Source organism: Lissotriton helveticus, chromosome 3_1 (genome assembly GCF_964261635.1).
Source record: "Lissotriton helveticus chromosome 3_1, aLisHel1.1, whole genome shotgun sequence".
NCBI classification, from domain to species: domain Eukaryota; kingdom Metazoa; phylum Chordata; class Amphibia; order Caudata; family Salamandridae; genus Lissotriton; species Lissotriton helveticus.
Window position 1 is genome coordinate 65,149,022 of NC_136061.1, and position 19,115 is coordinate 65,168,136.

A 19,115-nucleotide genomic window follows, 5' to 3' on the forward strand; every position below is an offset into this window, starting at 1 on the left:
CTTTATTAATACTTCATGACTATGTTAATGGTATTTAATTAATGAAGACTTTTGATATGTTTCTGAGCTATTAGTGAAATGCTGATGACACACTACAGGAATGACTTTTGAATGGCCAAGTAATATTGAGCTATTGATTGTGTTATCGTTAAATATCTCTTAGGTGATCTATGTTATTAAAAATGTGGTAATATGACTTTATAGAGATGTTCTTGGGATGTTATTGAGTTATTTATAAGAGGTTGTCAATATCCAAAAGTTATTGATCATTTAACATGCATTTGTGGTCCAACTGAGATCCGTATAACTTTGGTTCGGCGTAGCACAGCCCAGACCCCGGTACACAGCACAGCCTAGACCCCTGTCGCTAGCATATGTAGTGTATACAGTGTACAAGAAACAAAGATGCAGGTTGTCTCTCACCATCCCTGCATCCGGGATGCTGATCCGCTGGTCCAGGTTGTTCTGGTTCTTGGACTCATTCTCAGCATCCTCCATTGGGTCGATGGAGCCATAGCGAGGATTGCGCTTCTTTAAAAGGTCTTAGCATTCGAAGAACCAAAAAACAAATTGAAAAAAGAAAAACGTTGATAGGTTTATTGATGACATGTTCACTTACACCTTCCATTTTATGACTAAAGGACTCATCAGGGCATGGGCCCTGGAATCATTGGGAGCGCATTAGAGACACTACCTTTAATAATACTCGGTCTTGCATTGCAACACAACTAACACCACCTTCTAGCCTCCCCTCCATTGCATCCTTGAGTCTCCAGGTCGCTGTTCATCACAAGACAACGACTGTGCCTCTGCTGAAGACACTGCCTGACAAATATTTAACACCCACTCCTCCTAGTATGCAATATTTTTATTTATGTGTTTATTCATAGAAGAGCAGGTAGGGCAGCCCAGAAACTCTGTAAATGGCAGTAGGGGTTGTGGTGAGTGAGTTGTTTAAAATACTTTGTTGGCTAACAAACAGGATGGTCTTAGTGGGCTTGGCAGGTGAGTGACAATACAAGATATTGCGTACATTACAAGACTGTATATACAGGAATATATTCCCACAGAGTGCGTGTTTTAATGGAAACAAGACTGGCATGTGGGCACAGGCATTAGGGCTGGTGGTGCCCATTGCAAAAATCATTTTTGGTGCGCCCTCCCCCCATGGCTTCCTCCTCTGATTTCCTCACTGCCATTATGCAAAAGTGCGCATCATCTCTCCATAGCCCCCCCTCACATGCATTTCATGGGTATATTAATGTGGATCTCACCCAGTGCAGCAGTGCTGCGTGATAAGGTAAGGGTAAGAATGTCCCGTATCTAAAATAATACAGCACAATGTGATGCCTTGCGCCAACGCAGGCACTCTTATACCATGGTGCGAGGGTGTCTGCGTTGCAAGCAGGATTGTTTTTGTGCAGGAAGGAGTCCCTTCCTGCACAAACAGAACTCCCTGAGGCATTTTCCTGAGCTCAATAGAGGGCATTTATTATGGACAATACCCCTGGCACCAACAGCAAGACCTTAACACCTTCGCTGCACGGCTATTCCGCCGCAGCGCTAAGGGGGCGGGGGGGCCGCGCGGCGCTCACACGCTGGTGACAGAACCGCTCCGTCACCAGCCTCGGGTGAGCTGTGCTGATGATGGAACGGTTCCGTCATGGACCCGTCCGCTCAATAGAACGCGCCGCGCAGGCGCGAAATCAGCGCTGCGCAGGCGCGTCGGGCAGGCCATGACGGAACCGCTCCGTCATCAGCACAGCGCCACCGCGGCTGATGACGGAGCGGTTCCATCATCAGCATCGAAGACCTTAAAATGGAATAGTGATGAGGGATCAGTCAAACTTTGTTTGAGAAGGTTTGCTTTTAAAGGAGCAATCTTAAGAGTGGGTAGAGAGGAGATGGGGTGCAGATTAGTGGTAGGGGGGGCCGGGTGGGGGTGTGGATGATTCAAGTGACGAGCACCAAGCTAGCTAAAATATCACAGTACCCCTAGATCGGACTGGGAAGTTTGTGTGTGACTAGAAGATCATGGTTCTGGGCTAGATCATGGTTAGCTGAGTGGACGGTGAGTAACTAACAAGGACAATGGCTAGGTGAACTACTGCATTCATAGTTTTCAAACTTCAAGTAAGTATTTTCTCCAAGGCCTCGACTTTAAAGATAGTCAGCCAACCAGCTGATGACGGTGTAAAGGAAGGTCATGTCTGGGGTGTTACAGCGAGTCCCACTCCCCACCAAGAGGAAATTAAATAATTATCATGGCTGCGGGTGTAACTTTATCCAGCCATTATTTTCAGAGAGCGGAGCTTTGCATGCTGCTCTTGCAGTTTCAATTTTGGCATTTAACACCTTTGCTGCGGCGGCTATTCCGCCACAGCGCTAAGGGGACGGGGGGCCGCGCGGCGCGCCAATGCTGGTGATGGAACTGCTCCGTCACCACCCTCGGTTGAGCTGTGCTCATGACGGAGCGGTTCCATCATGGCCCCGCCCGCTCAATAGAACGCGCCGCGCAGGCGCGTCGGGCGGGCCATGACAGAACCGCTCCGTCATCAGCACAGCGCCACCGCGGCTGATGACGGAGCGGTTCCGTCATCAGCATGGAAAAGGTTAAGGAAAGGGTCTATGAGTCACCGCACATAACGCAACACAGTCTAGAATACCGGGAGCTGTATCATACGTACGGCGCATTTTCCTTGTTTGTGCAAAATACGATGAATTAAAATGAATGTGCTGCCTCCAGGGCAGCCGTAAACTAGCGCTGCCTTTGGGCATCGCAATAATGTGAAAAACTGAGCCGCTGCTTTGAAACTGCTCTGTGTTTCACAGTGCAGGCGGAACCTACTTGCACTTTTAAGAGGGTTTAGAGATCCCCTTGCAAGCAGGTGCAGTGAGTGACTGCACCCACCTGCCTGGGGAGGTATGGGGGTCCATGGGACTCCATTCCCCCCTACAGTGGACTGCTATCAGGGGGTGCACTGGCAGTGGGCCACCTTGTAGGTGGAGTACTGGTAGTGGCCTCCTGACCGCTTCTTCGCCTCTGAGCCTGTGTCTGGAATATGGTGCAGGAGCAGCGGCAATGGGATTAACTCATTGGCCACCCCCGATACAAATGAGGGAATGCCCTCTGATGGTAGCGCTGGCACATTATGTGTCTCAGCACTATCTGTATTACAGAAGGGAACGCACAAGCTTCAGCAGCCCCTTCTGTAATACCAGAGGGTATTTGGGGCATGCAAAATGGGCACAAGAGCCCACTCCGCCCTCGGGGCACTTTTGTAATATGGCACTCTCAGTGCGCCCCCTGATGGCAGCCCTCTGGAGGGGAGAAAGGTAGTCCCATGGACCCCCCAGACATCCCCTTGCAGGTTGGTGAAGTCAGTCACTGCACCTGCTTGCAACGTGATCCATCTGCTCTCTTAAAAGTGCAGGTGGGTTGCCGCCGGCACTGTAAAACACGGAGCCGCTTCGAAGCAGCACTGCCTTTTTTCACATGAATGCTCTGTCCCCATGGTAGCATGAGTTTGCAGCTGGCCTGGGGGCAGCGTATTCATCCTAATACAGCACGTTTTCCTTGTTTGTGCTGGGCGCACCATTTAATTAAAAGGTACAACCGGTGCAAACATGTAAAATTCGCTCTATGTATGATACGGCCCAAGACTACTGAAGAGATGAGTATGATGAGCCCCTTTGAGGTGTGAAGGTTGTCTGAAGGCTGTTTTAATAGATCTCTCCCTCCTCGGCATCACTTCCCCCCTTCAGCCACCTACAGCCGGATGAGAGCAATACTTTTCTGTTCCTGTGCCTGGACTGCTCTGTGTTACACTTGGCAGGTTTACCTTGCACTTTTGATACGTACAGAAACCTACACCTCATACATAAATGTGTATATTTATTTATTGGGGGTACTTCGGTAGAACACAGTGTTAATCAAACTGCTCTGGGGCTTTTTTGTCATGAGTGAGGTTCTTTAATTTTGACTCCATCTTACATTTGTCATCAATTTATGTTGCCTTTACACAGACTGCTCTATTCATGAAGTGTTTCTGCCCTTTGGACTGCAATGTGTAGAAAACCCCCCTCTGTCCTTGCTTTGAAAGCAATCTCAGACACTAGCTGGCCTAACTGCATACAGACACGTTCTGCCATTACTAATTAACCTATAAGTGCTGAAGTTGATTAACTTATGGGTTGGGCAGAAACACGACGTAAGGGGGACATTCTGGTTACATGATGTTTTTCTATTGGCTAATATTTTGCAGATCTTGTATGTCCATATTAGGTATTTTGTATGCTTGCAGAAGCTAGGACTGCCCCTTTCTTGTATGCTGAGTTTGTAAATCCTAAGCATATAAAAGACCCCTGTGTTCTGTATTCTTTAGACTACCTCATTCACTTGCTACAGCTTCTGTGTGACGTGGCCTCACTTATTAAATTTAATAAAGATGTCTTTTAATATTTCAGCTTCTGTGCCAAGTTCTTTTGTATTAGTGAGACCACTGAGAATGGAGATTTCAGTTCTTCAAATGGCACGGCCAACGCGGGCTTCATCAGAGAAGTGACTTTCTGTGGGAGTGATCTTGTCAGGAGACAGAAAGCTACTGAGGAGGACAAGACAGGATTCTACTAAGAAGGTACTCTGTGCACAGTGATTCTGGGGATTCTTCGTCTCTGCAGCCCAGTGTATTTCTGCTCTTCCTGATTTTGATCCTCCACATGATGTCACTCCTGACTGAGAACCTTTTTGCGTGAGTATTAAAAAAAAACCAAAGAGACCGTTAGGTCATTTAGAACTTGACAGTTAGAATTTGGATAACCTTTTGATTAGTAAAAGTAAGAGTTAAGTACAAGTGGGTCGCTCCCACGACTTTGTTCGGTGTCTTGGTTTTGATTTGGTTATTGCAATTACCAAAGCCGAGGGGTTTGGTATCTTGGTTTTTGATTTGGTTATTGCAAATTACCAAAGCCGAGAGGCTCGTATATTTGCGAGTGTATTGGTAGAGATAACCCCTTGAAGTTTGAAGCTAGATTAGTGAGCTATAAGATGCCTAATCTTAGCAAATTTGGGACTGTAGCTTTGGAACTTTGGAATTTGTGTTGGCCAACTTTTGGATTTGTATAGGTTTGTATACGCGAATTGCAATTTGTGTAGACAGGTAATGAAGAGAATTTTCTCTATTTGGTTTAGTTGAACGGTGCACGTACGAAAAGTACATTAAGCACTATTTTGATTATAATATTGTATATTTTGCAATATATTTGGGCATGCCTGTTTTAAGCTCACATGGAAAAATTTGTTGCTTTATATTTGGAAGGTACCATGTTGTGATGTGAAGTAAATTAGCCGGCTTCCCTAGAGGGAATATCTAAATAGGTCTAGGTATATAAACATATTTCTTCTTTGGGGATTTTGTATCCCCAGGGAATTAAAATATGACATAATACATACAAGTATCCTTTGTTCTGTGCAATTTTATGAATGAAGATATGCATAGCGATTTTTGGTGTTCTGCTAGTCAAAGCAAGTGAATTGAGTGTGTTTTTGCTTCTTGGACATACATCAGTCTGTTGGGCTGTTTTTGCAGTCTTATGGAACACAATTGAGAAGCGTTTCTTGTAAATATGACTTACAACTAGTATTTACAAATGGTTTGGTTTAAGTACAGTCTGTGGGCTTATTTCTGGCCTGAGTATTGGTTTGTGGGTTAAATGTGTGTTTAAATGTCTATGTGATTTTCCCATTAGTGCAATTTCTGTAAGTACATAGCGTTGGCGCTATTCACGAAATGCATGGCTAAAAGCGCGCCGTATTGTGTGTCTTGAGTGTTTGACCCCTTTCTGTTTGTCTGAAATGAGCTCAAATGTGTGTTTGTGTTTCTTTTTGATGTTTTCAGTCTATTAAGCAAGATGTCTAAATGTTTAAAAACTAAAATGTAAATTCACATTCACTAGGAATAAAAAGCCCCCAAAAACGAAATTGGGTGTTTTGCAAAAAATAAAATAACTTACAGCATTTTCCTTAGATACATTGTGTTAGGTATTAACAGGCAAACAGATCAGCTGAAGTAAATTCCTGCTGAACTCAAAATAATATAGAACACGCATTGATATGTTTTAGTTTGAAAAAGACTGCCAGCTTGTTACAAGCACTTAGAAACAATCTAAAATAAACAGGAATATTTATTCAGCCAGGATTTTCCCCTCAGTTGCACAGGTGAAAACTTTGCATTTCAGAACGTTGTTTTAAAAAGGTTACTAAAACTAAGGTTCATTATTTTGTATTATAGAAAGACATTTCAATTAAGGGTTTTCCTTTCTTTAAGCATAAGTATATTCTTGGCTCAGTTGCTAAGTAATAATTAACCCATGTAGTGAAGAAACAGTTAAAAAGAGGGAAACCGTAATAGATGCTGAAACCAGATAGGGCAAGTCCAGGGAAACTAAAAAGTTAACGATGTCTTGAACATTGATTGGCAATCTCAGATAAAGATCAATCAGGGAAATTGGCTTTGCAGGTCAGTTTCGGGTGACGAAAGTTAGTTTCTTACAGTTCAAACTGGTTAATGTGTAAATGACCTGGGGGAGCCAGGCCACTTTGTTCTTTGCAGGCCTATGTGGCACAGAGAAAATAAAAAAATAAAAAAATGAAGTCAGATTCGAGGAATTACAGAGCCTTAATATGTATGGTATCAAAAATGATAGGGTTATAAAAATAAGTGCTACAAAATTCGTTTTTTACTATTCATGAAGCTTAATACTTATACTGTGACCTCCTAGCATTATAATTTAATTTAAGTTATGGTATACTGCATAATGAGGAAATTAGCATATAGATTTTCACTTGACGCAGGCGTGAAAAACTCATTTTTCTTAGGATTTGCAAGAGATATGTTTAATGTTCAATCTCTGCAATTTGTAAAGAACATTCTGAGGATGATTAATATGTAACATTATTATAGGATATTTATTTTTAAGTGCCCCAAATGTTAAAGTCGAATTTGGGTAAAATTTGGGCATTTTTGCCATTTACAATAGCTTTAAAAGTGCTTTAGGCTTCAGTAAATCCATACATTTAGGTATAATACAAATTTGCAGGTTATTCCCATTTGGGTTTCCTTTTAAATAGGTCAGTGAGCCAATGTGCCTGGTGCAGAGGTTTGAGTTTAATATCAGAGTGGAAGGTTTTACCTTTTGCTGGACCTAACTGAGACCTTCATCATTTTAAGGTAGATGAAATGAGTACCATTGCAAACAAGCATTTGCTCTAAAAACTGGTATGTGTGTTGTTATGTTCTGCAAATTATTCACAGTAACTGTTTTAATAATCTAAGTATAGAAATAAATTGTAGCCTCTAACAGGAGTAATATATATATATCATGTGTTTTTAAATAGGGTTGGTTATTGCAGGTTAGAAAGAGTTGGGAAGGTTTTTTTTGTCTTTTTCAGCCTTAGAGTGAGGTGGGAGTTAGGAGTAAGTGTAAAGAGATGGACAAATTATTGCTTGGAAAAGCAGGGCCTCAAAGGGTGTTGGCGCACGGGACACGCAGAGTGTCTGTGAAAAAGGTTTTGGAAAGTTAAAAGGGTTTAGCATGTTTTCAAAAGATGGTTGTTACAGTTGATATTTTGTGTGTTATGTGCAGAAATGTTCGTGCGTTTTACATATTTTTGCATTTTTATCCTTTTATGAATTGTTCCTGGTGAGGATTTTAAGCCTGACAAATTAAGCAGGCCTGAATATTCTGTTTTGAGCTGCAGGTTCACAGTGCATAAAAGTGCATGCAATAGTGTTGTGTGTTACCGCTTATTTACATATGCTATTGTCTTGTCTATGCTTTTCGTGCTTGATATATGCAAGTATATCTGATGGCTTGATATGTGCGTTTTGTGTGTGTTTTTTTAATGCATGTTTATGTTTCATGTTGCTGCTTTTTGATACTATTACAAGTTTACCACAACAGTTGGGTAGATTTGCTCTGACACTAAATTTCACAGATAGACAGACAACACTTCACCAGTGTATGTCAAATTTGGCTTTAATGGTATTTGAAGGAAAATAAAAAAGAGATATACAGAATTAAAGTGTGTCATCTGCAATTAGTCACGATACTGTCCTCTTCCTTTAAGGAACAGGCAGCCCTAAAATTATGTATCCTTGATTGGATGTAAGGATAAATTATAGATTTGTGACTCTTGTACATGGTGACCTAATTTCTATATTACATTAGTCAGTTTTGTTCTGCTTCCTAAGTAGTGTATGGCTTTGTACATACCAAAGGCTTCATTTTTACCTAGTCCCATTTCCCTTTTCCAAATTCCTTTCACCAGTTGGTGTATTGCTCAGGTTCACACTTCCAGACTGCAGTAATGTACCAGAGACCCCATATTATGTATAATTCCCTTTTGTATGACCAGTCTGTTTTTCAAAAATGTTCTTTAGGCCTACTCTGATGTTTTTTTTAGTCTGACTGTTAAGGTAGTGATGGACTGGTTAACTGACTCAATACTATAGTAAGATAAGTTTTCTACCTCAATAGAAGACACCTTACGTTTTTTTGAATATGACAAATTCAATGCCTATTCTAATTTGGTTTTTAGTTCCTTTTTCCTACTGCTTTAATTTTTGATGGACCAGATGTATTTTAAATAATGGAAATACCAGGACTCTCTAGTTCTTGTCTTTTGTTTCCACATTTTGATCATTAGCTTTTGTATTGTATAGTCCACCTGATGCACAATTCTTAAAGGGAGGTATCTACATGTTCCTGATAATATGTATGATGTGATCTCTTTTTTTTTTGAGGTGCTCTAGATAAGGAATTTAGGAACACCTATGTGTAATCATTGAGAAAAAAATGTGTTTGCCCCATTAGACAATGCCACTATGTGTGAGGACATCCATTCAGATAGAATTCCCATGTCGCTATCTACCCTTAGATGGTAGAGGATATGCTCTCACATGGAAACCCAATTAGAGAGGCTAGAGGCACTGTTTTGCCTACTGCCTTTGTCTTTGTATTGCCTTTGAGAATAACAGTGTGTTCTAGACCAGAAATGTCCCATGACGTATGGCCATTCCTTTAAAGATTGCAGGCCACTTGCTTGCAGTCCCTTGTTATACAATGAACTGTTTTTGTACTTAAATTGAAGGAAACTGTGTCACATTTCCTACGTCACTAGGTTCTGCGGGATCTTCCAGAGTCAAAGGGAGAATGATACCCTGCAGAACGGTGATAAAGAGGAGTTCTAATTCCCATCAGTGTCAGCTACAGATGAGGGCTACATACCTTGGCCCTAAAGTCCCAGCACACAGACAGCGATCGCCAGCGTGGCATCAGTGATATCTCCAACTATTGTACTTGCTTCATCAGAAGGCGTTGAACATCAGAAAAGAAGGAGGATCTGGTTTTGCCACAAAACCAGAATTTCAGTGCAAAGAGCGAAAGAGAAGGATTCTTGTTGTTTGAGGCTTCAGTTTTCCACCCAACTGTCATGTGCTGGTTAACCTCTGACAGTGTGCAGTCCCTTGAGCCCCTTGGCCTGAGTTTTGGCCACACACCCCTTTTTCCTTTGCTCCAACGGAAGTGCAGTGCACCTGAGGATTTGAGATTGGCAAAAGGCACTACATTATGGTGCCCATGAAAGAGCAGTCCGAGCATCCTCTGACACTGAATAAGAGAGTGTTGGAGCCTGAAAGTGTTGCTGAGAGTGACAGTCTGTTGCTCTTCCCCGATTAATAGTACTTGGGTCTGCACGAGATAATTTGTGCCCTTGATCAATGAAGAGCACACTATCTGTAGTGCCTGCAGCACAGGAAATATTGGTGCACTGCATTGAGACATTGAGACTATCAAGTGAGCTGTGAGTGTTTGCCAGGAAGGCACTCCAACGGATACTGAGTAACATCATTTTCATGAAAAGCCTGAATGTAGAGGCCCATGTGGAAGAAAACAACAGAAACAGGATTTTGATGGACAATAGAAGCCTGCCAGAAGAGGCTTGGACGGATTCTGGGTATTTCCCGTGCGATTGCATGGAATTGGTGTTTGGAGACTGATTCTTATTGTTTTATTGGCATTGTCAATAGTCACTGAAATACATAATGTTTGCAAAATAATTTTAGGATTTGCCTGTGTAATGGCAAAAGGGAGGGCTGAGGTTCTTTAATTTTGACTCCATCTTACATTTGTCATCAATTTGTGTTCCCTTTACACAGACTGCTCTATTCATGAAGTGTTTCTGCCCTTTTGACTGCAATGTGTAGAAAACCCCCCTCTGTCCTTGCTTTGAAAGCAATCTCAGACACTAGCTGGCCTAACTGCATACAGACACGTTCTGCCATTACTGATTGACCTATAAGTGCTGAAGTTGATTAACTTATGGGTTGGGCAGAAACACGACGTAAGGGGGACATTCTGGTTACATGATGTTTTTCTATTGGCTAATATTTTGCAGATCTTGTATGTCCATATTAGGTATTTTGTATGCTTGCAGAAGCTAGGACGGCCCCTTTCTTTTATGCTGAGTTTGTAAATCCTAAGCATATAAAAGACCTCTTTGTTCTGTATTCTTTAGACTACCTCATTCACTTGCTACGGCTTCTGTGTGACGTGGCCTCACTTATTAAATTTAATAAAGATGTCTTTTAATATTTCAGCTTCTGTGCCAAGTTCTTTTGTATTAGTGAGACCCCTGAGAATGAAGATTTCAGTTCTTCATGAGGTGGCATGAAGTCAGCCCTAGTGGTGCTGTGGCTGTTGGAACCGCAGGAGTCTATGGAACTTTATCAATCGGGTGATGGTTGGCCGTTGCCTTAGAAATACAGCCTTTCAAAACGTGCGGCCTATCACCGAATAGTGACACCGTCTTTTGCAGGCAAGATCCCTGTAGACAGCTCTGGATAGTAATGAGGGAGAGAATAGAGTTCTTGCCAGCAGAGACAGTGCTTCAGTTTGCTGCTACCGTGTTCACAGAAGCAGTAAGTACTTAATTTGTAAAACAATGAGTGCTGGGGCACAAAATTTGGCTGGGGTAGAGGATACCAAGGCTACGTAGTCTCAATTCACCAAAAGTCTCCTTAAACCATCCACAGACACTGCCTGTCCTTTATCTCTTTATAATACAGTGGATTCTGTAATCCCTGTATAAATCCCCCAATAAAGAGAGAGAACCCCCAAGTACCAAAGGGACAGGGCGTTACTTAGTCAAAGAAGAAGATACATTCCATTCGGTAACCAAATAAAATAATTGTTCAACCAATCATCTCAAATATACCTCAAACCATTCATATCAATCATACAAAAAAACAATATACCTATATTTGCAATGCCGCAAGACCCCCACTGACTAATAATGGAATGCCACCTATCTTTATTAAAGAATTGTTGGAGCCATTTAAAAAAAAAAACATTATTCAGAATTCATAAATCTTCATATTATAAAAAACATATCATCATACAATTTCATTTATTACCTAGACTGCATAGCAATTAATCAAGAGGGAGATGCATAAATTCATCAAGTATCAAAAACAAATATTATATCACATATATAAATTCTACAAATAGTACATACACTATATCCACGTATTAAAAACAATAACAAATGTATAGTCTAAAAGAAAGATAAAGCAAAATAAAAAGAGAGAGAGAGACAGGCAGCAAATACGACAGTACACTTATTATGGTTTGTGGACTAATCCAGGTAAAAAACCTGAAATGCCAAACATGTATGCAGTCCAAGTGTTTTTCATCAAAATGACTGGCCGGTACACTGGATTTAGTTTATCCCAAGCGTCGACGCGTTTCGGTGGTGTTCGCAGAGTAATGGCCACCTTTATCAAGACAAATAACAAATATAATGTGCCTCTCCTTTTGGAATCCTCAAATACCCAAGCAACTGTTGTGAGTATCCTTAAGGCGTAAATAGTCCTTGTAGGGAAAAGAGTCCACAGTTTACTATAGGGATACAATAATTCCAATTGAAAAATCCCGTCATGAATGTTCTATTTAATTGTGCCCAAGAATTCCAGGTCAATTTGCTTACACTGTCCCTCCTAATGAATGGATATTCCAGGATCCATGTATTATATGGGATAAAGTACTCCCTGGTATACATGATAAGGACATTGTGAGTCACCTTCGAGTTCCATAACCATTTTATTTGACTCAGCCTTTGGCCTCATTCCTCTACATGGTTATAGAACTCCTTGTTGATTTACAATACCCTTATAATATACAGGCGTACTTTATCCTTTCTATCTCACTCTTCCAGGCTCAAGGTTTAAGGTTTTTAATCCTTGCTTTCTTTCTTTGTCATTATTTCTATTGTTCTCTTCCTCCTACGTTTCCCCTTTACAGTTTTTACTCTCTCTATCGGTCTGATGAGGAAAAATAAGAGCCAGTCCCAAAAATAGGAGATTTTAATTCTAGCACCAAGTGAAGGGGCATGGTGGGGAGGATAGAGATGCAAGAGCTTCAGCTGATGCGATGCAAATTATTTAAAAAGCAACTTGAAAATTTCATGGAGAGGGAGCCCTAACTGCTGTTGAACGGGTGGAAATAAACCTGGGGCAGGCCTATGAGCAGATTACACTGTAAAATCACAATACAGGGCTGGACTTGAACGCACAGCAACTAAGACAATTGCATTGATGGTAAAATAAAATAAAAATTAATGGTGTTTTAAAGCATGTTTGATACTCAGTGACAGCTCCTCCGCTAAGACAGAGGAGCGTCTAAGGAAAGGTAAAATTATAATATCGCAATGTTATTATTATTATCTTTATCCAAAAGTTTTGTTATCTTACGGCACTGGAGGAACTGGGCTGTCGGTACAGCCAGCAGGGGTGGAGTTGTTGGTGCACTTAAGTGTGTATGATGGTTTGGCCGGCTGTCTTGGGCCGGCCCAACACATATGTGCACTTATCATTTCTCCACTTGCTGTAATGCACAGTCGAGCGGAGAACATGCACAGTCCCCCACTCCCTGTCTGAGCATTGAACCAGGCCGCTCAGCCCAATCACAACACTGATGTCATGCTAGTGACAGCAGCAACATGATTGGCTTTGGGGAGTCTGGGAGCCTGCGTGCGTCCGGGCATCAATAGAAGAGGACAGAGGAGAGTTGTCGGTCAGCAGCCAGAAACGTGGAAAAAAATTCCACCCCTCTGCCCCTGCACCACCAGTAGTATTCCGTTTCAGCCACCTCAAATCAAATCAAATCAGGTGTTTGTTAAGCGCGACTACTCACCCGTAAGGGTCTCAAGGCGCTGGGGGTCTTGGGGGGGGTGGGGGAGTTCACAGGTTCCAGTCCATCAAGAAGGGGGTCTGTCGAAGAGCCAGGTTTTGAGATTTCTTGCGAAGATGGGGAGCGATGTTATCTGTCTGAGGTGGAGCGGAAGGTCGTTCCAGTCACTGGCCGCGGGGAAGGAGAAGAAGCGGCCTCCCAATCTGGTCTTTCTGGCGTGGGGGACCATGGTGTAGAAGAGCTGGGCTGATTGTAGGGTCCTTTGGGGTGCGTGGAATTGAAGTCAGCTGTTCAGATATGCTAGGGCGGTGTCGTAGAGGGCCTTGTGAGCGTGGGTTAGCATCTTGAAGGTGACTCATATCTCCGATGGGGAGCCAATGGAGTGTGCGCAGGTGCTGGGAGATGTGGCAGTGGCTTGGCAGGTTGAGGACCAGTCTTGCGGCGGCGTTTTATATGTTCTATAGCTTGCGGTGAGGTTTTTGTTTGTTCCGGCATAGAGTGCGTTGTCATAGTTGAGCCTGCTTGTGACCAGGGTGTGAGTGACGGTCTTTCTGTGTTCAAGAGGGTTCCATTTAGAGGTCTTACATAGGAGGCGGAGGGTGTGGAAGCAGGAGGACGAGACAGAGTTGATCTGGCAGTACATTTTGAGCTCTGAGTCCAGGATGATTCCCAGGTTGCGTGCATGGTCCATGGGGGTGGGCGGGCTTCCGAGGACGGGGGGCCACCAGGTGTCGTTCCAGGCGTCTGGGTTTGGGCCCATGATGAGTACTTCCATTTTGTTTGTGTTTAGTTGTAGGCAGCTGTTTTTCATCCATTTGGCGACGGCTTCCATGCCTTCTCGAAAGTTGTGTCTGGCGGTGTTGGGTGTCATCTGCGTATGACACAATGTTGAGTCCATAGGTTCTGGCGATGGGGGCGAGCGGAGCCATGTAGATGTTGAAGAGCGTAGGGCTGAGGGAGGACCCCTGGGGAATTCCACAGGTTGTAGGTGCAGGGTCTGAGAGGAAAGGGGGGAGTCTGACCCGCTACGTTTTGCCGGAGAGGAAGGAGCGGATCCAGGCGAGGGCCTTGTCTTGGATCCCTGCGTCGTGGAGTCTGTGTATTAGGGTGCAGTGAGATACTGTGTCGAACGCCGTTGAGAAGTTGAGGATGAGAGCTGCTGTTTCTCTTTTGTCCAGTAAGGTATGGATGTCACCTGTTGCGGCAAGGAGGGCGGTTTCTGTACTGTGTTTTTTTCTGAAGCCGGATTGGGAGGAGTCGAGGATGTTGTGCTCTTCGATGAATGTGGCGAATTGGCTGTTGATGGCTTTCTCGATGACTTTCACTGGGAACGGGAGCAGGGAGATGGGTCTGCAGTTTTTGAGGTCGGTGGGGTCTGCCGAGGATTTCTGCAGGAGGGGGTTGATCTCAGCGTGTTTCCAGTCATCAGGGAACAAGGCGGTTGCCAGGGAGCGGTTGATGGTGTGGCAGAGCATGGGTGCGATGGTGTCGGTGGCTCTGTTGAAAATGTGCTGGGGGTAGAGGTCCGTAGGAGCCCCGGAGTGGATTGACTTCATTGTCTTCAGTGTGTCTTCGGTGGTGATGGCTGTCCAGTTGTCGATCGCTGGCTTCAGGGTGTCGGATGGTTTTTGAGGGTTCAGTGTGTTGGTTGTCTTTGTCGAATTTGTCGTAGATGCTCTTGATTTTGTGGTGGAACAAGGTGCTGAGTTTGTTGCAGAGGTCTTGTGAGGGAGGGATGTCGGTGGACTCGCTGGTGGGTTGGGCGAACTTCTCGATGATGTTGAAGAGTTTTTTACTGTTGTGTGCATGAGTGGAGATTCTGTCTTCAATCGCTTTTTTCCTCGTTTTTCTATTGAGTTGGTGGTGGGTGTTGTAGGCGGCTTTGAAGTTGTTTTGGGCCTCTGTAGATTTGGTGTTCCTCCAGGCCTTTTTGAGGTAGCGGCAAATGCGTCTGGACTCTCAAAGTTCGGTGGTGAACCGTCTAGCTTTCTTGGCATGGGTGTTGTTGTTTTTCTTGAGGGGGGCTATTGTGTTGGCGCTGTCGGAGATCCATCTGTGCAGGGGTCGGGCAGCGGTGCTGGCGTTGTCGTTTTCCGCGATGGTTGGGGTGAAGTTGCTAAGTGATGAGGTTAGCTGGTTGTCAGTGATTCTGGTCCAGTTTCTTATTGGGAGCAGGTGCTGGTGTCTGTGGATGGTGGGTGTTCTGAAGGTGAAGTGGACGCATTGATGGTCAGTCCATGGGAGTTCGGTGGTGTGGCTGAAGGTGATGGAGTTTCCTGTTGTGAAGAGGGGGTCGAGGGTGTGTTCTGCTGAGTGCGTGGGTTTGGTCATGATCTGGCAGAGTCCAATGTTGTGGAGGTTGTCCAGGAGGGATGTGGTGATGGGGTTCAATTCGTTGTCGAGGTGAAAGTTGAGGTCTCCCAGTAGGGTGTAGTTGGTGGACATGGTGGCATGCGGGGAGATTATATCCGTGATGGAGTTGGGAAAATTCCACGGGGTCGGTAGATGAGGGTTCCACTGAGGGTGGAGGTAGGGCTGGGCAGTATTTTGAAGTGAATGTGTTCCATCAGGTCCGTGTGCTCATCAGGGAGTGTTCTCAGGCGGAGGGTGGATTTGTGGATGATGCTGATTCCTCCTCCAGGGTGGATGGGGTGGTCCTTCCTGGAGATCTTGTATCCTTGGGGAATGGCGATGGCGATGTCCGGTCCCGAGGTGGTGTTGGTCCAGGTTTCGGTAAAGAATGCTACGTTCGGGGTAGTGCTGTAGAGGATGTCTCAGATTTCGGTGGCGTGTTTGTGGCGGATTGGACGTTGAGGAGGATGCATCGCAGGGTCTTCGGTTCAGTTGTGTTGCGCTGGGTCAGTGGTCTTGGCGGTGCTGCAGGTGTGCAGGCAGCGGTGACAGCTGAAGGGTCCGTGGGTGTCGGCTGGTGATGCTAGCTTGCAGTTGTTGTTACGGCCTGGGTTGGGAGCGTGGAGTGCCGCTGGGTTGTATCGTTGGCGGTGCAGAGATCCAGCGTTGCTGGTGCTGGTCGCAGTCGGGTCATGGATGGGCGCAGACAGGCTTGCCTTTGCTCGCCTGTCCCCGCTGTGGCCGTCATTAAGTAGGGCTCGGGGAGGGCTGGACAGTTGGGAGGCAGGGAGGGGAGCTGGATTGGGCCAGTCGCACTGCTCGTGCTGAGGGGCAGGGGTCGCGGGGGCAGCAGCGGAGGGGAAAAACGGGCTAAAAAAGGCAAAAGGAAAAAGGCAAAAAGAGAGAGAAAAGTGCAATTTAGGCAGCAAAATTGCAAGAAAGAGTGGAGGAAAGACACAGAGGACACAGGAGAGTGCAAGGGGGAGATTAAGATGAGGGTAAAAACAAGTGAAAAACGAGTGAAAAACGGAGGAAAGACACAGGAGAGTGAAGGGGGAGCTTGAAATGAGGGGAAAACGACAGAAAATGGAGGTTAGGACCCAGAAGGAGAGTGAAGGGGGAGATAGAAGTGAGGGAAAAAAAGGAGTAAAAAAGGAGAGAAAAAGCGGAGCAAGAGAATGGAGACAGAGGTCCACTGGACCACCAGGGATGAGGCGCAGGTGAAACCTGCGGGTGGAGGAGGGCCTCAAACACCAACACTCAAGAGTGTAGGGGCTCGGGAGAAGGCCTCACTTAATGGTGGAGCTGCGAGGGAGGGAGAGCAATTTCACTGACAATGAGTCAGTGGCCTTGCTCTGATTATCTTTCAGATTTCTCAGAACACTGTACATTACAACTCTCAGATCACCGCTGACAAAATTAAAAAAATGCATCTTAAAGTACATGACCTAAATGCACCTGACACCACCTTGAGAGTTACTGCTAAGTTCAGCAGTCTATTTATTCACATATTAGCATTAGTTCTTAGAACGTTGATTGAGCAGTATACACGTACACACACACACATACAGATACACTCACATGAAGACACACACACGGATGTATGTCAGTACAACGCGATCTTTTAGATCGCGGTACTTAACAACGCGGTTATTACAACGCAAGTCGTTAGAACGACTTGTGTTGGAGGGCGCGGATTTCGGAATCTTATAATTTTATATTCCAACACCAGTCCACGTAACAGTAGGGAAGGTGTTGGAATATAAAATTACAATATTCCTTAACCAACAGCGCCATCCAGCGCAAGTCGTAGTAACGACTTGTGTTGTAATGGCAGCGTGGTAAAGGTCGTGCGGTGTAAACACTGCATTGTAAACGAAGTTTACCCACACACACATATCAAATAGGAAACGTTCAGCTAGTCCTAGGTAGGTTTCTAGCTTACATCACAGCGTCGTCTAGTAGTTGTAGTTTTGTTTTAACCTTTCTTAATCTGGCATTAGAAATCCCTGTTTTCACAGTTAGATTAAAAAAAAATCAGGAATGGATGAAGGTCACATGTGACATATCCCCACTTGGCACGCGGAATGTATAACGGAGGACGCATGAGGTTAAAACGCAGGGAGTTGAGTGAGCTAAAAGGAAAACTGGGAATGATAAAAGTAAGAGGACAGCGAGAAGTTGGAAGATGCACGTGAGCGAATGAGAGAGGTAAAAGTGAAGGAAACCACCAATGTGATTGGAGTCCAAAAATGAAAGAGGGTGTAAAGGTGGAGGTAGTTGGGAGACTGGGCATGAAGAAATGACAAGATTACTGAGAGAGAGGAGGCGAGGAAAGTGGCATCGAGGGATGATAGTGAGAGAATGAGAGGAATAAAGTCAGGAAGTGAACACATGAACCGAAGAGGTAGATATATTTAATTGGTCAAGGAGGATTGGATGTTAAAGGGAGAGTGGGGGTGTAAAATGAGAGAACGTAAAGCGTGCTGGTTGAAGGAAAACTGGAGGTTGAAATGGAGAGTGAGGGGTGTGGGTAGGAGTAAAACTGGGAGAATAGAGGTGAACATAGGCAGAGAGTTTAGAGAATGAAAACTTGAGCATTGTAAGGGAAGCAGCAAATATAAAGAGATAGGTGAGCTAATGAGAGACTGAGGTGCTCAGAAACGCAGGAGGTATAGAGGAGATGGCAAAATTGCCACAGTTGCGAGAGAGCGAGAAGTGGAGGCGTGAGGGAATATGGTAGAGGCATGAGAAAGAATGTGAAGGAAAAACTAGAATAAGTGAGTGAGGAGAACAGGTTGGGGTGGAAGGAAAACTGGGAAAGATAGAAATGGCGATAATAGAGTTAGAGATCAGTGGTGCAAGTGAGGGGGCTTAAGTATGCTGGAGAGGGGTAGACATGGTGGAGGACTGGGTGGTTGGTATGCATGAAGCAGAAAGGATGATGAAGGAATGAAAGGTAGAAATGAGAGGAAGACTCAGAATGATGGAACTGAGAACTATGAAAGATACAATACCAGTAACAGCATCCATTGGTGCAGTGCAAATTGGCTTGTAATTAGCACAGATGCAGCATTTGTGTTCAGTGTCATCTGTGATATGCTTATGGTACTATAACTGTACCCTGCGATCCTGCCTCATCACCCAGAATTTCTGGTTCTGAAACCCCGAAACCCCAATTTTGTAAATCAATCACACCTAAAGGGGCTGATTATGATGTCGGTGGGACCGCCGCTGACAGACCTTTGGTCTGACCGCTGCATTAGGATGCAGGCGGTCGGACTGAAACCTTCGGTGGATAAGACCGATCTACGATCCTGTCAGAGGCTGCGGCCGGAGTCGTATCCCTAGAATGGCGGCGGTGCCGAGGTAGGCACCATTATATGATGTCCATTTCCCACAGCCTTTTCATGGCGGTCCGACTGGCACACGGTGCATGGATGTGCACAAAGTGCTCTCAACCACTGTGGCTTGAGCTGCGGGCCATTTCCTGGCCCTCAGCACAAGCCGCAGTA

The 19,115-nt window shown here is 44.5% G+C and overlaps 1 protein-coding gene across 1 annotated transcript in view; it reads right to left on the bottom strand.

Moving 5' to 3' along the window:
- The window catches only part of SLC11A1 (solute carrier family 11 member 1), a 196,990-nt gene that overhangs the window by 127,197 nt on the left and 50,678 nt on the right, over positions 1–19,115 (bottom strand). Inside the window, exon 2 of the mRNA XM_078679242.1 lies at positions 424–542. Within this exon, the coding sequence (XP_078535368.1) occupies positions 424–542 (119 nt within the window). The remainder of the gene's footprint in view (positions 1–423; positions 543–19,115) is intronic.